The 15,843-nt window shown below is 50.0% G+C and overlaps 5 protein-coding genes across 5 annotated transcripts; 2 read left to right on the forward strand and 3 right to left on the reverse strand.

Annotated features, from left to right (window-relative positions):
* Window positions 1–650: 650 nt before the first annotated feature.
* Window positions 651–1,946, forward strand: LTR84_001138 (uncharacterized protein; the record flags this gene model as incomplete). The annotated part of the gene is made up of 1 exon (XM_064844764.1): window positions 651–1,946. The coding sequence occupies one exon, from the start codon at window positions 651–653 to the stop codon at window positions 1,944–1,946; it is 1,296 nt and encodes a 431-aa protein (XP_064712624.1).
* Window positions 1,947–2,396: 450 nt separating this feature from the next.
* EGD1 (Nascent polypeptide-associated complex subunit beta) lies at window positions 2,397–3,234 on the reverse strand (the record flags this gene model as incomplete). Its single annotated transcript, XM_064844765.1, has 3 exons — window positions 2,397–2,644; window positions 2,797–2,967; window positions 3,189–3,234. 3 exons carry the CDS (start codon window positions 3,232–3,234, stop codon window positions 2,397–2,399), a joined length of 465 nt encoding a protein of 154 aa, XP_064712625.1.
* A 660-nt stretch (window positions 3,235–3,894) lies between these two features.
* Window positions 3,895–4,946, forward strand: LTR84_001140 (uncharacterized protein; the record flags this gene model as incomplete). The annotated part of the gene is made up of 6 exons (XM_064844766.1): window positions 3,895–3,977; window positions 4,036–4,047; window positions 4,121–4,211; window positions 4,264–4,299; window positions 4,403–4,794; window positions 4,859–4,946. 6 exons carry the CDS (start codon window positions 3,895–3,897, stop codon window positions 4,944–4,946), a joined length of 702 nt encoding a protein of 233 aa, XP_064712626.1.
* Window positions 4,947–5,074: 128 nt separating this feature from the next.
* On the reverse strand, window positions 5,075–5,517 carry LTR84_001141 (uncharacterized protein; the record flags this gene model as incomplete). The annotated part of the gene is made up of 2 exons (XM_064844767.1): window positions 5,075–5,185; window positions 5,275–5,517. The coding sequence occupies 2 exons, from the start codon at window positions 5,515–5,517 to the stop codon at window positions 5,075–5,077; spliced, it is 354 nt and encodes a 117-aa protein (XP_064712627.1).
* Window positions 5,518–10,062: 4,545 nt separating this feature from the next.
* Window positions 10,063–13,135, reverse strand: LTR84_001142 (uncharacterized protein; the record flags this gene model as incomplete). Its single annotated transcript, XM_064844768.1, has 2 exons — window positions 10,063–12,875; window positions 12,946–13,135. 2 exons carry the CDS (start codon window positions 13,133–13,135, stop codon window positions 10,063–10,065), a joined length of 3,003 nt encoding a protein of 1,000 aa, XP_064712628.1.
* Between the last annotated feature and the right edge of the window lie 2,708 nt (window positions 13,136–15,843).

Raw genomic sequence — 15,843 nt, forward strand, 5'->3', positions numbered from 1 at the left:
CTTCGCATTCAGGCGATTGTAAAGATATGCAAGCTGATGCCGAAAGGAACGGAGGTATAGCATTCAACAGCGCAAGGTAGGCAGCTGACTCAAAATCAAGTCGTGTCTGAGTCCAGGTTGCCTGGAGAGGAACTCCCTCATACCTGATTACAATAAGGCTTCGTGTAAACCAGGGGGCATCTTGGACCCGCAGAGTTTCTAGAGCGGCGTGGGTGATTTGAGGCACTAACCATACTAAGACCATTCTTCTAACCATATCGGGTAAGCCCGTGGAAACGCGTTTCTCCAATATGAAAGTTGATTAAATCTACAAGGCGTCTGTTTATTTGGCCTGCAGTGTGTCTGAGGTGGGAACATTTGAAACCCACGGTTGTTTATTTGCGCCCGCCGACTTCGACAATATCTCAACTCTCCAAACGATCGTCAATCGCGCATTGTCGCACCCAAAGAAAAACCACTACTGTTGCTCGTTTGCGCCTCACCTCCACCACTCAAATTGCGTTTGAATTGCTTCTATTGGGTCGGTAGGCTGAGCGCCAACAGGAGGCATGGAAATCCACTCGGTGCTTCCAGAAGAGCGAGCGCGGGATCAAAAAGGTGATGCTCTGCCATGGGGCTACCGCTATCCAGAGTAAGTTCGACTTTTCGCCATGGATTCTACAAATCTTCATTCAGAGGACGATGATTCTGATTCCTCTAGTTCAGCACGAAGTGCTCGACAACCTGAAGAGTCTGGACCTTTTGGTCGGAATCGGAGCACCAGAGCTACCGGCTCACGAGCATCAAGAACACGAACAGGAACCACACCGGTGCGACAGAAAGAGAGCTCAGCAGTGTCGGATTTTGGGAAACTATTTGCAAAGGAGCAAGAGCGAGAAGCCGAGCGGACTAAGAGTACACTCAACACCCCTTCCGCCGACACCATAGAACCCGAACTTGTCCCTACCGAATGTCTCCTGTATGGCTATGCAGGCAAAACCTCCGAATGGAAAGTCCTCTCCAAATTCGAAAAGATTGTGTCGCCCGGCGTCATATGCGAAGACTATTCCCGCGAAGACCCAAACCTCTTTCTCTCCTCCAACTCCCCTTTGGCATTCTCCCGATCATCGATCGTTGTGCGGAACAATCTGAGTCGCGAAGCGATAAAGAAGAGTAGGGTGTACATGGGAGGCCAGCACTGGATCAAGGTCACGTTTGACTCGTACCAAGCGGCTGAGCGAGCAATACACTATAGTCCAGTTGAGATTGATGGATATCTTGTTCATTGTGAGATGTGGAGTGGGAGAGGACCAGTTGCAGATGCTGCGATGCCTGTAGGACCAGAAGGTCAAGACAGCGCAAGCCTGATCAGACCCGATACCAGTCGAAAGGCTCGAACACTGAGTGCCAGCCGATCCGCAAACATGCACGCGGGCTCCCAGTCTGCACTGGCAGGTTTCGAACGTGCCTATCAGACTCTTCCCAAATCACAAACGTTACCGGACCTTCAATTTCGGCAACCTGGATCATTTGACGACCTTTCTACAACCTCGACCACAGCATCTTCAGCAACAGCCACAGCTTTCTCACCCCCCCCACAATCACCAACAGGCAGTTCCAACTTACGGTCCCGTTCGGTGCCCTCACTCCCAGCCCGGAAAGTTGAAGACCTAACCCAGTCGGAGTACATGACGCACATCAAAGTGAAGAAAGCAGTTCTACGGCCGATATCAGAAGCCTTGCCACCACAACCGTCATTTGGCGAACGGGTCCTTAGGAGCATCCCGATTGTCTCATGGTTTGTGGGTGCAAATAAAGGTACGGCAGGGAATGCTGGAATCATCGGCGAAGGACCTCTGCTCAAGGAGGATGGCTCTTGGGATCCAGCCAATGGTTGGTATTGGTCCTTCTGGCATAATGTGGATTACTTCCTCAAGACGGACTTTTGCGGGTTGAAGGACGGTTGAGAAGGAGAGACAGACGTCATTGAATTGCAGAGAGACACCTAGAAAACTGTTGTGTAGGGTTTCTTTTGCACAATGCAAACCGTACAATTCCAGAATTGGGAAGTTTATGATTTCATCCAAATGCTTCTCGAATGTGAATCTTTTGGTTTGGCTGAGAAAGAACAGAGAAAGATGCTTTTTCCTGACCCACGTATTCTTCCCATATGGATTTGTGTTTTATGATGATACCACTTTACACGACTACCTTGCCATCGCATACATACAGGGCAAGGCAAAGATGGAGAAAGTGTGGAAAAAAAGAAAACATGAATGAAGTTGGGCCCGTGGACTAGAACTAGGACTTCCTAACATCCAAATGTATTCTTTCTCTGCCCCCGGGGGTCTCAAGAGTGGAACTGATTTGCGGGAAGGCAAGGTTTGGGGGGGGGGTTTTTTCAAAAGCTTTTTGGTTTACTCGACCTTGCCCTCGAAGTTCTCGCCCTCGACCAGATCGGGGATCTCGTCGTCGTCGTCATCTCCGTCCTTCTTGTCCCCGCCCTCCTTCTTCTGTAGGCTCTGGTACGACTCGGCGAGGCGGCGCAGCGAAGCGAGTGAATCCGGGCCGAGTTGGTTCAGAATGCCGGGCACCAGCTCCGTCAACTCCTTGTCTTCGCCGTTGCCGTAGATCGCGAAGGTGTTGGAGGGAACGGCGGCGTGCACTATTGTTGGGGAGAAATCTCCGTGTCAGCTCTATATCACTCGGTTCAAATTCTCTGTATGGTGTATCATCTGATATGTCCTTTTGTTCCCCATCATCTGGGATTTCTCGTGCTCTTCCACGGGGAATAGAAAGGAAAGAAAGGAATCTTACCCTTGGGTGCGGCGAAATGGATGACGTTTCCGTCCTCCTTGAACATGTTGACCTCCTCGATGGCCTGGATGGGCTGGACATTCAGCTTCTTCAGTGACGTCTGCAGCTTCTTGTCGTCTGTGCCGGCAGATTTGTGGACCTTCTTGGTTTTTCTTCGGGGTGTGCCTTTGCCTCTGTTTTGATTCGGGGTAGTCTATTAGTCACTGCTCCGATTCGCGCTCGATGGCCAGAAGCAAAGCCAGGGTATCATATCGTAGACTCGCTTTTTGGGGGGTCCGACAATGGAAGGATGCGAATTTGTACATACCCTGCATGGCACACGATCGTTAGTTCCGTTTTCTCTCACTCTCCGCACAAATCAACCTTCAAATCCAACCGAGACGGGAACCTACCGATTCTAACCTGCGCCTGCATGCGCTTTAACTTCTCTTGATCCATGATGGCGGGGAAACAACGTTCAGAGCTCCACCGGGGTGAAGAAGGCTGAAGGACGATTGAATGTCGGGGACTGGAAGAAGCTGGGTCGTGGACTGTTGTTGGGGTTGTCAGCTAGGATACTCCGCTGCACGATGTGACGAATCGATGAATGAAGAGATTGGGGGTTCGGTGACAGTCAACACTCACTTGTTCCTCCGTCCTTGCTTTGCGGCGTTGATGATGGAACGTTCAAACTGTTCAATGGCTCAGACTGGCGGAGTAGAAGTTCGCCAGTGGTGATTGTGCTATATAAGTCTTGGCAAGGTTTTGAGTGCCGAGCCTCCGATTTGAGGGATCTTGGAAGATGACTAGTAGTCTTAGTGGCTTACTACGAGCTCAGCTTTCACCCAGGAGGCTCATATAGTAGCAAGCTAGCTTCTCTAGCTGCTGGCTACAAGAATCATTTACATAATCACGGCCATCTCGACAACCTCGGCGGGGTTGTTGGCCTTTCCCCTGGTTTCAAGCCCGGCCTGCTCCAAATATCGCTGCCCGCAATTGCGACTTATTTTCCAGACATCCATGTTGAATCAATTACACCCTGCATTTTTTTGGTCTATAGTCGGGTTTGCGTTTCTTGCACTGTTTTCCTGGTATTCGACTCAAAATCCGACCATCACCATGGCTAACAAAGCTGCTCTCGTCGTTCCGGCGATCAAGAAGCACACGGCAACGGTCATCATGGCGCATGGCTTGGGTGATAGGTAAACATTGTGAAATCAGCATCTGAATACTGCATATTGACTGGTTCGATCACTATAGCGGTGCTGGCTGGTAGGTGCCTGTAATTTCCTCGTCTCTATCCTTGAGAAGGAGGTGAGAACTGATCCATCATCCCTTCGAATAGGGTATCCCTCGCCGAGTCCTGGCGCAGGAGAGGGAAGTTCGAAGATGTGAAATTCATTTTTCCAAATGCACCCAATATCCCTATCACAGTGGTACGCATAATCTCTATGTATATGATGATTGGGGTCTCTAACGATCTCATAGAACATGGGCATGCACATGCCAGGATGGTACGATATCGTAAGACGCCGCGACGAAGTTTGCAGACCCGACCCTCGCGTTCACCCCTCGGTCTTGCAGGCCCCTCCTAAACTCGTTCATTAACACCTTCTACCGCTGACAGACAAACTTTGACGATCTAAAACAAGCACACGACGAAGTGGGCATCCTGCGCAGTCGAGGCGTCTTCACCAAGTTCATTACGGACGAAGTCGCCGCAGGCATCCCTTCGAACCGCATTATCCTCGGTGGCTTCTCGCAAGGCGGCGCGATTTCACTCTTCACCGGCCTCACCACACCCCACAAACTCGGCGGCGTGTTCGGTCTGAGTTGTTACCTGGTTCTCGGGGACAAGATCAAGGACTTTGTCAAAGAAGCCTCGGAGGCTAACAAGGACACACCCTTTTTCATGGCACACGGTGACGTTGATCAGGTGGTCAAGTTTGCTTGGGGTCAACAGACGTCGGAGGTTTTACAGAAGGAGCTGGGTCACAAGGTCGACTTCAAAGTGTACAGGTATGTGGACAATGCATAGTTTCAGAACGTCCTTTCTGATACACGGGCTGACGCAACGGACTAGGGGCCTTGGCCACTCTGCGGACATGAAGGAGATTGATGATTTGGAGAAATTCATCAAGGATTGTTTACCTGCCAGTGAAGCCTTGTGAATAGAACATTAGAACGATTATAGACAGCGCACGTGGTAAATTAAATGGAGACAGTTTGGGAAGTGTAAATCTTTTATATTCCTGCAGGCTTGCTATGCTCTAAGCACTTGTCAAACCCATATACAAATTTAGGCAGCGCCCTGAGCTCTCTGGCCGGTGTAAAAGGCCAGACCATAGGAGTCGGTCGTAAAAGTGATGACGCTACCCTTGGGAAAGTAGAAAACATCTCCGGCAGTGGCCTAGCAAGTGATATCAGTGGCCACCTTCAACCATAGACGCGGTGTGATTTTCGCAGAAGGAAAGAAAGAGCACGTGAGAGTGGACCTACATGGACTTTCTGGCCCGACTCGTCGCTGATATCGAATTCACCCTCGACGATGATCTTGGTCTCGTGGTAGGTATAGGTGTAGACAAGCGGGGTGCCCTTCTCGAGTCTGTAGAAACCACAGCTGATGGGCTTTTCGCTATCGGTGCTGCTGACGACATCGCCTAGATATGCGTTCTCGTTGGCGATCAGAGGGGGCTTGAACTCTTTTTGAGCTTTCGCGAAATGCTTGAATTGGAGAGCCATTGTATAAGATTTGGTTTATTGATTGTCTGGTTAGGGGATCTCGCGTTAGTCATGTGGTGCTGATCAGGCTGAAGGGTGGAAAGCGGTGTCAGTGCATCTATTCGTGAGGCTGACATACCGATGCTGTTGCGGTTGAGTAAATGTGCTGATCGTGGTTGTCTAAGGCACGGCTTCGAAGCAAAGGTAGTCAAGAAGGATAGAGTAGAAGAAGGAAAGAGACAGTAAACTGAGGAGCCGCACGACCCAAGGCACGTCAAGTTATACTTATTGAGGTTTATCTCCCCTCCACCTACCGAGAGTTAAGCGATTCAGCATCGCAGGTGTTGCCCGGCCGCCGTGGGTAAGCTTGCATGTGGCAGAGACCAGAGCAGACGAGACGAGACGCGATCTACGCGTGTTCGTGCCGCTGATTAGGTGCTGATTGGATTGCCGCTGCTGGTATCAAAGGAGATAACCAGACAATCTGGAAAGCAGACTGGACCATTCTTGAACAACAGCAAGTGACCACGGTAACGTTCAGCTATCCGTTCCGAGCAATCACTTCTGGTAGAGAGGGCAACAAATTCCAGATCGGGGAAAGGGTGAAGTTGTGAGGTATTGGTATTCGAGGGACTATTTGATTAGAGGGAAGGGCACCGCGAGGTGTCAGTAAGCATGAATCTTGGAGTAGAGATAAGAGAATGGCATGTCCAGGCTGGTGGTTCTCCACGAATTTTATTTGAGGCTGAATTACTGATGGGTTAAGTAAGCACTTCGTTGGATGATTGTACCATGTCCAGCATGTAATCAAGAATGATTGGAGACTCCTCTCTTGCTGCTTGTGATATCTGGGCTGGTCGATACCCAAGCATTGAGTTGTAGCACTGATACCGTTCTCGTAGTCCATGAGGGGGAGGGGTAGATACATAGAAAATAGAGGTGCCCAAACCTCAGTCGTTGCAGCCCCTCACAAGCTTGAATGACTGAGGGAAAAGTTGGAGGTCTGATGAACCAATCGGAATATGCAAGGCTCCCGTGACGTTTTCGTTGTTTGTTCGGGAAGGAGCCTCCCTCGGTTCTCGAGTACCCCGGAGGCATCTATCCTTCTCTCTACAAGATACTGGGTACCTTGTATCTTCCTCTCTATCACCTTGACCCCCACTATATTACTCAATCATTTACCTAAGCTCTGCTATTGCCGAAATTTCTACGACGCAGAGGCATGTACGAGTACTCACAACTCACAGAATCGAATATGAGCATGGATAAGCCCCTCACAACATGTGAACTAAACCTAATTGAGAAATCCTATCCCGTCTCATCATTGTCCCATCACGTCTTCACCACCATGCTCCCTCGAGACGATGAGGATGTTGAGAGCCCGCTTTCTCTACCCTTTTCGGGCAGGTTGCTAGAGTCACTTCCAACCACCTCGGTGCTGATTTGTAGACAGTCGCGCCTTCCTGTCTGCCAGCGCCTCCCACTGGTTCTTGCCCTTGTTGTCATCACACGTGCCCAGACTCGGTGTCTCTCTCTCTCTCTCTTTACGAGTTCTCGAGTATCCGTAAGGCGACCCGCTCACGGGAGAAGACTGCATTTAAATGCAAACAATTCCCTTCTCCTACTCCATTGTCGTGCACGGAACCTTGAACCATCATGGAACCCCACACTTTTCGAGGGATTTGCCATTAACTGTTACTCTACCTATTCCTGTCTCTCCTCCAATGAAGGATGACTTCTCATTGCACCTTGCCTCGCTACTGCCCATGTATCTCTCCATCGCTCCTTCCGTACATGCACCTATGACGTCGTTGGTGATTGTCACCACCAATGACCTGCCCTTCAGCCCTCGAGTCCAGTCTCCACTCTCACAACCCCCGCCATTGGGTTGACCATTGTTTGTCTCCCTCGGCCCTTCCATTTCTAGAACTTCTTCCTGCTCAGCCACTGCACCTGCCTGGCAGACTGGCACTCACCAAAATCCTGCAGTGCTTCTGAACTGTTATCGCTTGAGTGACCCAAACAGCTAACCCACGATCCGACAGAGTATGTCCATGCGTGGATCCAAATCTGATGGCAATTGTGTGCTTGAATTGCTCAACTGCTCATCTTTACTCGTGATCAATGCATGCAACCTCACTCAAGAGAGTGTAGCTCCCTGCTCTGGTAAGTGGACTAAATGGTCAAGGATCAAGTCAGGCTGTATTTCCGTGCCTATTAACTCTGTCGGTTTTCCAGCTGAGGAGGCAAAACAAAAACGCCTAAGTTGAAAAGAATCTAGCTCAGCCCACCCGTATGTCTTGTCGTCCCCAACTAACCAACCGGTGCCCCCTCCGTCCCTCTTCACCGAACAAAAACTCTCTTGTTCCATCATCCATGTCTGCCATCCTTTTACAACCACAGCACTTACAGCATCAAAACCCATCCTCCTTCTCCATCATGAGAGCCGTGTCTGCCGCCATCTCCGCTTCTCTCATCAAGTGTCCCGCCTGAGCAACCCCAGAAAGCAAGGGTTTCATAATATCTTTACTCAATTTACACAATCGGACCCTCCCGGTGAGAAGGAAGCCTGCAAGAGATTGAGGGAAAAGAGGGTTGAAAATTTTTCCTCTCATGACACCATCGGTTTTCTGAGAAACCCTAACTTTTCCATCTCACTCGCAATACCATCTTTCACTCTCACAATCTCCCTCTCTTGGTCTTGTATTCCCCGAGTCTGTGGTCCGACACTTAAAACACACACCACTTTTGATCATATTTCCGTCTTGGACTTCGGTCTCCGCTTTAATATTGATTTGTACTCCCGTACTCAACTTCGCTGGTTGATCCAGGGAAGTTCCCACAAGCACCACATCATCGCCATCATCAACACTCAAACCGAAAGCACCAAGAGAGAAATCTCCACCAAAAGCACCACATCGTCCTGGATCCAGCTTCAATTCTCCGACCTTCTTCCGCACGCGACCAAAGAAGCTCTCCAGACCTCGACTCTTCTGCTTTGATGCTCGCCGTGTGGATTCGTTGAGAGACAGAATCATTCTAGAAGACTTCCCCAGGCGGCAAATTTATTCACAGTCTTCTTCGCTCGCCTCTCTTCACCCTCAACAACTCTTGTCGACCCTCTCTCTTCGCTCTCTTTAATCTTTCCCCTTTTCACCCTTGTTAGTATCTCATAACATATCTACATTTATTTTTACCGGATCAAGCGAAAAGAAAACAAGACGACGAACGGTATTGCCATCGAAAGGGAAAGAACCGAACCGGGAGAGAAACACCGTTACTCTCTCATACGTTCCGCTTCCCCTAGATCGATCCGCTCGCTCTGTTCCCCGAGTCTTCTCGTTCCTCTTTTCACAAAGGACAAGAAGAACCGACGGAATCGATCAAATCAAAGCAAATCAAATCAGACAACCTCACCCATCTCGTCGCGTCTGACAAGATAGAGTGAGAGAGCGAGAAGAAAAAAAAGTCTGTCCCATCAATCGATAGATAGATCATTACCTTCCGGGACTGAGTATTCTTGACCGCTTGTCATTGATTGTAAAGAAGAGAAATTCCCCTTGCTACCACAGGTATCAAAGGCTCTCTTTTTTTGAAAATCCCGAAGAAAGTCCTCCTTGGAGAGAAAAGAATCCAGAAAAGACCCTCTCATCATCTCTTTTATCGGGTGATTCTGCTGACTCCAAACATTTTTCTCACTCATCATCGACAACCGTTGAATGGAATTCACTACCTAAAACACACAAATACGTCTCTGTATTGTATTGTTTTTTTCGCCACCCACAGCGACAAAAAAGATACCTAGGTACCATACCAGAACAGACTCTCTCTGCTGTCTGGTCCTTGCAACAAAAGAAGACGGCAGTAACTCTTTTCGTCGTACAGTACAATCATTATACCACCCAACGCCGTTACGCCTTGCTTGTATCATCGTATCGGGCGAAAAGGTCCCCCAGTGATCTCTAAGGTATTCAATCCATCCTCACATAGTCATCAATCATCATCAGACACCATCATCGCCATACCATACACCAACTCCTACGCGACAAGAACTCCCTGGAACTTCTAAAGGTACCTGGACAGTGTGAACCCTTTGCGACCATAATCATCACCATCACATCGTCATCATGACTCTCACCAACAACGAGCCCCTGCAACCCATGACCAACCACCGGAGTCATAAGACCTCGGCACCTGGATCTGGCAGTAAACAACCGACCGCGATGGTGATGTCTTACAAGCCTATGTCGAGATTGCCCTTGAGCGCTGAACTGGAAGAGTACACCAAAAGTATGCAGACATACTTGGCCAGCGTGGAGAATCGACCCAGCAGTGACCATCGACGCCCTAGCGACAGCAGCGAGGATTCCGAACCGGATCATTCATCAACTGAATTTCGCTGGATGGACCTCGGTACCCTTCAACGCAAATACTCCAACCAGAGTGTGAGCGCCGAAGGATCACACCGAGCAAAGTCTATGCATCACTCGCAACATTCACATTCCTCCTCGTCGCCGTCATCGATTGTCAAGCCTAGCCATCGCAACAATGGTGCCCGCCAACATCTTACTTTTGATAGTCGGCATCAACGTCAAAACCCGCATAAGATGCAACATCTTGAGAATCGTCCCGCTTCCCCAAGCAGAATATCGTCTTCGTCGATGCCCATCCGGAATTTTCAGCACTCTCCCTTGCAGCAACGAGTGCGTGTAAAGGTATCAACCGAGAAAAACTGAAGATCCAAAGCGGCATTAGCAAGCAGACTCTTTTTCCGGAATCAACGACGCCCATTGCAGTGACAGCAAAACCACGGGTCTTTCCGGGAACCAAACGCGACAGACATGTTCTGGAGATACTGGACGGGAAAATGGAACTGGAACTGGAACACCCCAGCAACGAGGAAAAGTTGAGATCAATAACAAGCAAAAGAATCAACATACCTTCCCAGTGCCAATCCGCCATAACGCCAAGCCAATGCAACTTTCCACGCACAGTGTATTCGGGCTCAAGTTGATCATTGAGGATGTCACCAGTATGGCGACGAGCAAGCGGCGGCATCGATGTTGGCATTGAGCCTGCAATGTCACCATGGCCAAAGATATCCAGATCGTCCATCGACCTACTACTGTGGGCCGTGTTAAAGGTCATACGTCGTTTGGCCGGCTGACCCGCATTACCACGAGAATCATCAAAGAATTCCGGTGGTGAAATGTTGTCATCTTCCTCCTGGCTCATGTCGTCCATCTCGCGCGAAAACCTGACTCCCTGTACCTTCCTCTTGGATCCAGCAGGGTTTCTCAGGATGGGAGGCACAAAATTTCCACCAGGAACACCCCTCGAGTTGTATCTCCTCAGGATTCGATTTGCCTTCTCTGCTTCGAACGCATCTCTCCGACTCCAAACTTCTTGGACTACATTCCAACCAGATGTCACATTGCCAATTTTCAGTCTGCTCATCATCGAGTCCCAACGGGTCATGACCCAATTTCGATCATCTGGATTGGTTATTTCACAACTGGCTGCAAATAATGGAAAGATTTGCACAATGGTTGTTCGAGAACTGAGAGGCACACTTGCCAGCAGGACCAACACCTTCTTGGCAAGTGTTGATGGTGGATCACTTGGGATTTCGGGAACAGCTTGGTGAAGGTACAGCAGCATAGCGTACCGATATGCGTCTGCTGTCTGACACGAATGCTGAACCTCGGACGAAGGATCCTCTGGTCTCTCGAAAGACCGGGTGTTGGGCACTTGCCACCGTTGAAGTTGTTCTTTGAGCTCCATTGCTTGACTGACAACGTTCAGGCTGTTGGTCTCCATCTTGCGTACGCGTTGGATGAGATTCGCCACTCTGCCAATCAAAGGGAACAAGGTCGTGGCACATCCCATCAACGGGTCGACCTCAGCTTGTTCCCCAAGTGGGGTGTTGACCGTTCCCAAGATCTCCTCGAAATTCAGCTCCACGCTTTCCTCAAGACTGGTCAGGCGAGCAATCACGTCCATGTACACGAAGGTGTTGCAGAGGAACTTGAGCCTTGCTGCATCTTGCGTGGTCATCTGACCCGTCTGCATATCATGTCGATGTTTGACAACGGCATTGTTCACCATGATTTTTGCTCCACGTAGATGTTGTACTCCAGTGGACACATGAGAGTCCCAACCCTCGGAAAAGGCAAGGGCCAATGAGGTGGCTAGGGCAGAGTCGAGGCGCATGTTTTGAATTTCGACTGCCAGTCGTTTGATGGATTTGGTCATATGAGCCATGCCCAGAAGCTGAAGGTTAGGGACATCTACGGCACCATGAAAGGCAGTCATGGAACTGATGGCATGGTATAATGCCTGGGATTCACGAGCAAGAGGCCATATGAGAGTTCGCCATGGATTCTCGGTTGGACCATCCTTGACTGAAAGTATGCCACAAGTGTTCTTGTCAAACCGCAGCATGAGCATCTCGGGAGAAGACGCATCCAGTGTGGGCTGAGCAAGCATGGTCAGATTGCTAGACCGCGATGAGGTCGATGATGCATCACTTGGTGTTGGGCTCGAAGGTCGAAGATGCCAGGCGGGATTGTTGGATTCGAGAGATGGACCATCGTTGGGAATCAACCTGGAAGAGTGGGGAAATGCCTCGGTTCGCATGATCTCTTCATCGAAATCATCACCTGCATCGACTTGGTTCATGTCCATGTCAAATGTGGTTGGTTGGTAGGGCAAAGGAGACATTGGGGGACGCATCTCAGATGGATCCGGCGGTTGATTCAAGTCGGTACCGGGTAGCAGCAGGTCTAGCAACTGTGGAGATCCAGAGCTGAAAGGCCGATCACTATTGCTTTCGCTGGCTGACTCGGTGGGAAACAGGCTGAATGGATTGACAGTGCCATCGAAGGACAATGTCGGAGAGTTGTCATTGGTGTGAAAGGCAGGGATAAAGTCATCGTCGGGTGGAAGATCAAGGTGGGGCGAGGGTTGGGTTTGATCTCGGAAACGGACCCGGGGATCAGGGCTTGTGGAGGAGGCGGAAGCGGTTGAAGGACCTTGAAAGGCTTGAGCAGCGCTGGCGAAGGCAGAATGCAGGCCGGGGGACCACGAATTGGGTGGATGGGCACCAGAGAGGTTGGAACCATGTTGAGGGTTAGAGGTGGGTGCAGCATCAACAATGTTGAGAGGCTGAGAGGAAATATTATCGGTAGAGAAAGAATTGGAGCGAACGGGCTTTTTCTTGACAGCAGCAGGTTTAGGATTGAAAGTTGTTTCCTCGAAGCTCCTCCACTTGTAGTCTTTCTTGTAACCTTCGCAAGTCACACTCCTTTTCTGGCATTGGACGCAGGACGGTTTGGTCTCGTCGCATTTTAAACGCTTCTTCTTGCATGTCATACAACCTGTAAAGAGAGAATGTCAGCCATGGGCGCAGGGAGGGATTTTGGGTGGGATAAGGGTATCAAAGCGTACCATTTCGACTCTTGCTTTGTTTCGGTTTTGTCACGGCACCATCTTGAACTTTGGTGGCAGGTTTTGTGGTGGGAGCGGACTTTGCCTTGGGGGCAGTGGGTCTTTTGGGAGGAACGACGACTGTTTGGGCATGGGAGGAAGGAGGAGACTTCTTCAAAAAGACGGAGGGTGAGGGAATATGGACCTCCATACGAGGTTGAGAAGGTCGAGGTATGTCTAGAGAAGTTGCGATCCCAGAAGTTGAAGATGGAAGTCAGAGAACTGGCGTGGTGGTGGGGTAGGGCGACTGGAGTGGAAACGAAGCGTGGTTCAAGTTTGATAGGGACTGATAGAGCGATAGTTGCCAACGCCAGAGGGTTGAAGCGTGTACGTTAGGAGAGATGACAAACAAGGTGAAAACGGGACAGGGCAATGAGGAACTGAAGGAAAAAGAAGCAGCGTAGCGAGGGTGAATGAAGAAAATTACAGTGACGGGAAGAGTGCGGTCTGAACGAAAAGGTGGGTGGCAAAGTTAGATAGGACGATAGGATAGTGAAATAGTGGTGAAGATTGGGGGTGGCAGTGGGTAAGAAATTATGCAGGGACAGGGACAGGGACGATGGGAGGATTAGGATGAGATTGAAGACACGAAGCAGAAGCAGAAGCAGCAGCAGCAGCAGCAGCAGCAGCGACGAGAACAGCAATGACTACTCCTTGGTAACTAGCAATTATTGAAATGTGATGGAAATGGAAATGGAGAGGGATTGAGTTGTGTTGGTTGCAACCCCGGGCTTGCAAAGTTGAGCCAAAGGCCGACAAGCCAATTGTCATGGCAGGTCGATCCGAATTTGGGAGAACAAGACAAGAAAATGAGGGGAGAAGCGATGACATGATTCAGACTTTGAGGCTTGAAGCATCGGAATCCACGGGGACGGACAGTGACTGCCAGTGCCAGCATCCATGATTATTGCTTCACTTTCATCTCAAGAGCCCTGGAGTCCTCGGGACGAGTGTCCTTGTCCACCGTATCATTCGCTTCAGTGCTTGCCCGTTATCTATCAGGACTGACACTTGTGGGAACTGGGCCGTCCAATGAACTTCTTATTAGGGGCTTGGGGACCCGGCAAGCCTATAAGCTAGGCGCCATTGGGGGGTGCACAAGGCAAATGGAAGGAAAATCGAAGGATGGAATCTGGGGCTTCTCGGAACTCCCTTCCTTTCCCCTCCTCGCTCCTATTCCTGTTGGGTCTGCTGACGACAGATAACAGACTCAGCAGTAAATCCACGCCCAATCCCAGTCCCAGTAATAATAACCAGAAGCAAAAACAAAGGACCGTCTAGTGAGCCTCCACGGCTTCAATACCACAACGAGTATTCTGCCCGTCCATTTCGACTGCAGAAATGCATACACCCGTTGGCATCTCAGGCACCTTTTGAATTTCCATTACCTCAACTACCAATATAGTCCGTCCTCAGGATCATTACTCACTAAACTATATATACGAAATCTTCCGTCGACGTGGCATCTTGCCTGGCTACACAAGGTGAGCGAGTACCGGTGAGGTTAGAGACGACCTCCACTTTGCTTATCATGAGTCTCCCCCACCAGCCTTCCAGCACCCGTACTACCCATAAGTCACTGCTTGAATCCCCAAGGTCTCGCTTTTCTAGCGCCATGTGGAGCTACCTCATGAACCACCAGTAACCAGCATACGGAAGTCCCACGTCCAAACGAACGACGAACATCGTCTTCATCACCATCCATCATAGTCAAGTTTCAAGACACTGATGATTGCAATGGCTTCAAGCCAGACGGATCCTCGCTGGTCCAGCAGACAAACACAAGCGGACCCGACATGGCCTTCCCGCACAAACACAAACACAGGGTTGTAACTTGCCGCCGTCTGTCTGCCACGGCCACTTGGTGACCGGCCCTGAGATCAGCTTTTTGACATTTTGACATCAAATTCTCATCCAAAAATCCTCATTCTAACCACGTTTGCCCCTTCACGCTCTTGAGCCTCACACCAAGCACTGGTACTGTCTCAACCTCCCGTGCCCATGGGCAACTGTAATTCCAAATCTCATTTCCATCTCAGCTACGTGTTGCAGGTCACCGTACACATGGGTTGTGGATACTGTGGTTTCCACCTGAATCATGTTCCATGACTGACCGAAACGATTCTCGTCTTTTTCTTTCAAGTCACACGAGATCCCCAAACAGGGCAGGCAGAGAGCCGCCCACCACGGAAGCACGTCAATGAACTTGCAAGTTTCAAGGTGATGAACTCATTCCCCAAGTTGATTCATTCCAAATTTGTCCTTATTGAGATGGTGAACCCTGCGTTCTCTGCGTACTGTGTTGAAGGAGTATGTTCTGATGCGATCATTCAAGCACGGTGGTGAAATGTGTTGATCATGTTGATTCTGCTTCCCACAGCCCACGCCACGCCACGCCACGCGGTACAGCCCATCGTGCAGATGCAGCGAACCATCTTCTATGCAGCTGCCCTTCGTGCACTGTCACATTGCCCTAGGCACGGTGACACAATAGATGGGATATCTCGGTCCGGAGCCATCGACATAAACAATAAACACGTATGAACACCTTCCAAGTGACACACAGCAAACGCCACTCTTCACTGGCCCTAATCGCCGAGACCCTATCTGCATACCGAGTGTGGACGATGGAAGACTTGAGCCGATCGTCAGGGTGACGAGAAATCAAGACTTCCTTCCACCACTGTGGCTCGAACGACACCCCCAACACGACGAACCGACGTCCCCTGTCCAAACGTCTACGTGAGAGGTCCAACCTCGCCCAGGTGCCATGTATCGCCCTGATTACGGGTAGCAGCACGGGAGATCATTCTCCTGCTTTATTTAGTAGTACCTCGAACACGTGGAGGCCCGATAGTC

This window comes from Exophiala bonariae (assembly GCF_035927105.1).
Source record: "Exophiala bonariae strain CCFEE 5792 chromosome Unknown scaffold_1, whole genome shotgun sequence".
In the NCBI taxonomy this organism is placed as follows: Eukaryota; Fungi; Ascomycota; class Eurotiomycetes; order Chaetothyriales; family Herpotrichiellaceae; genus Exophiala; species Exophiala bonariae.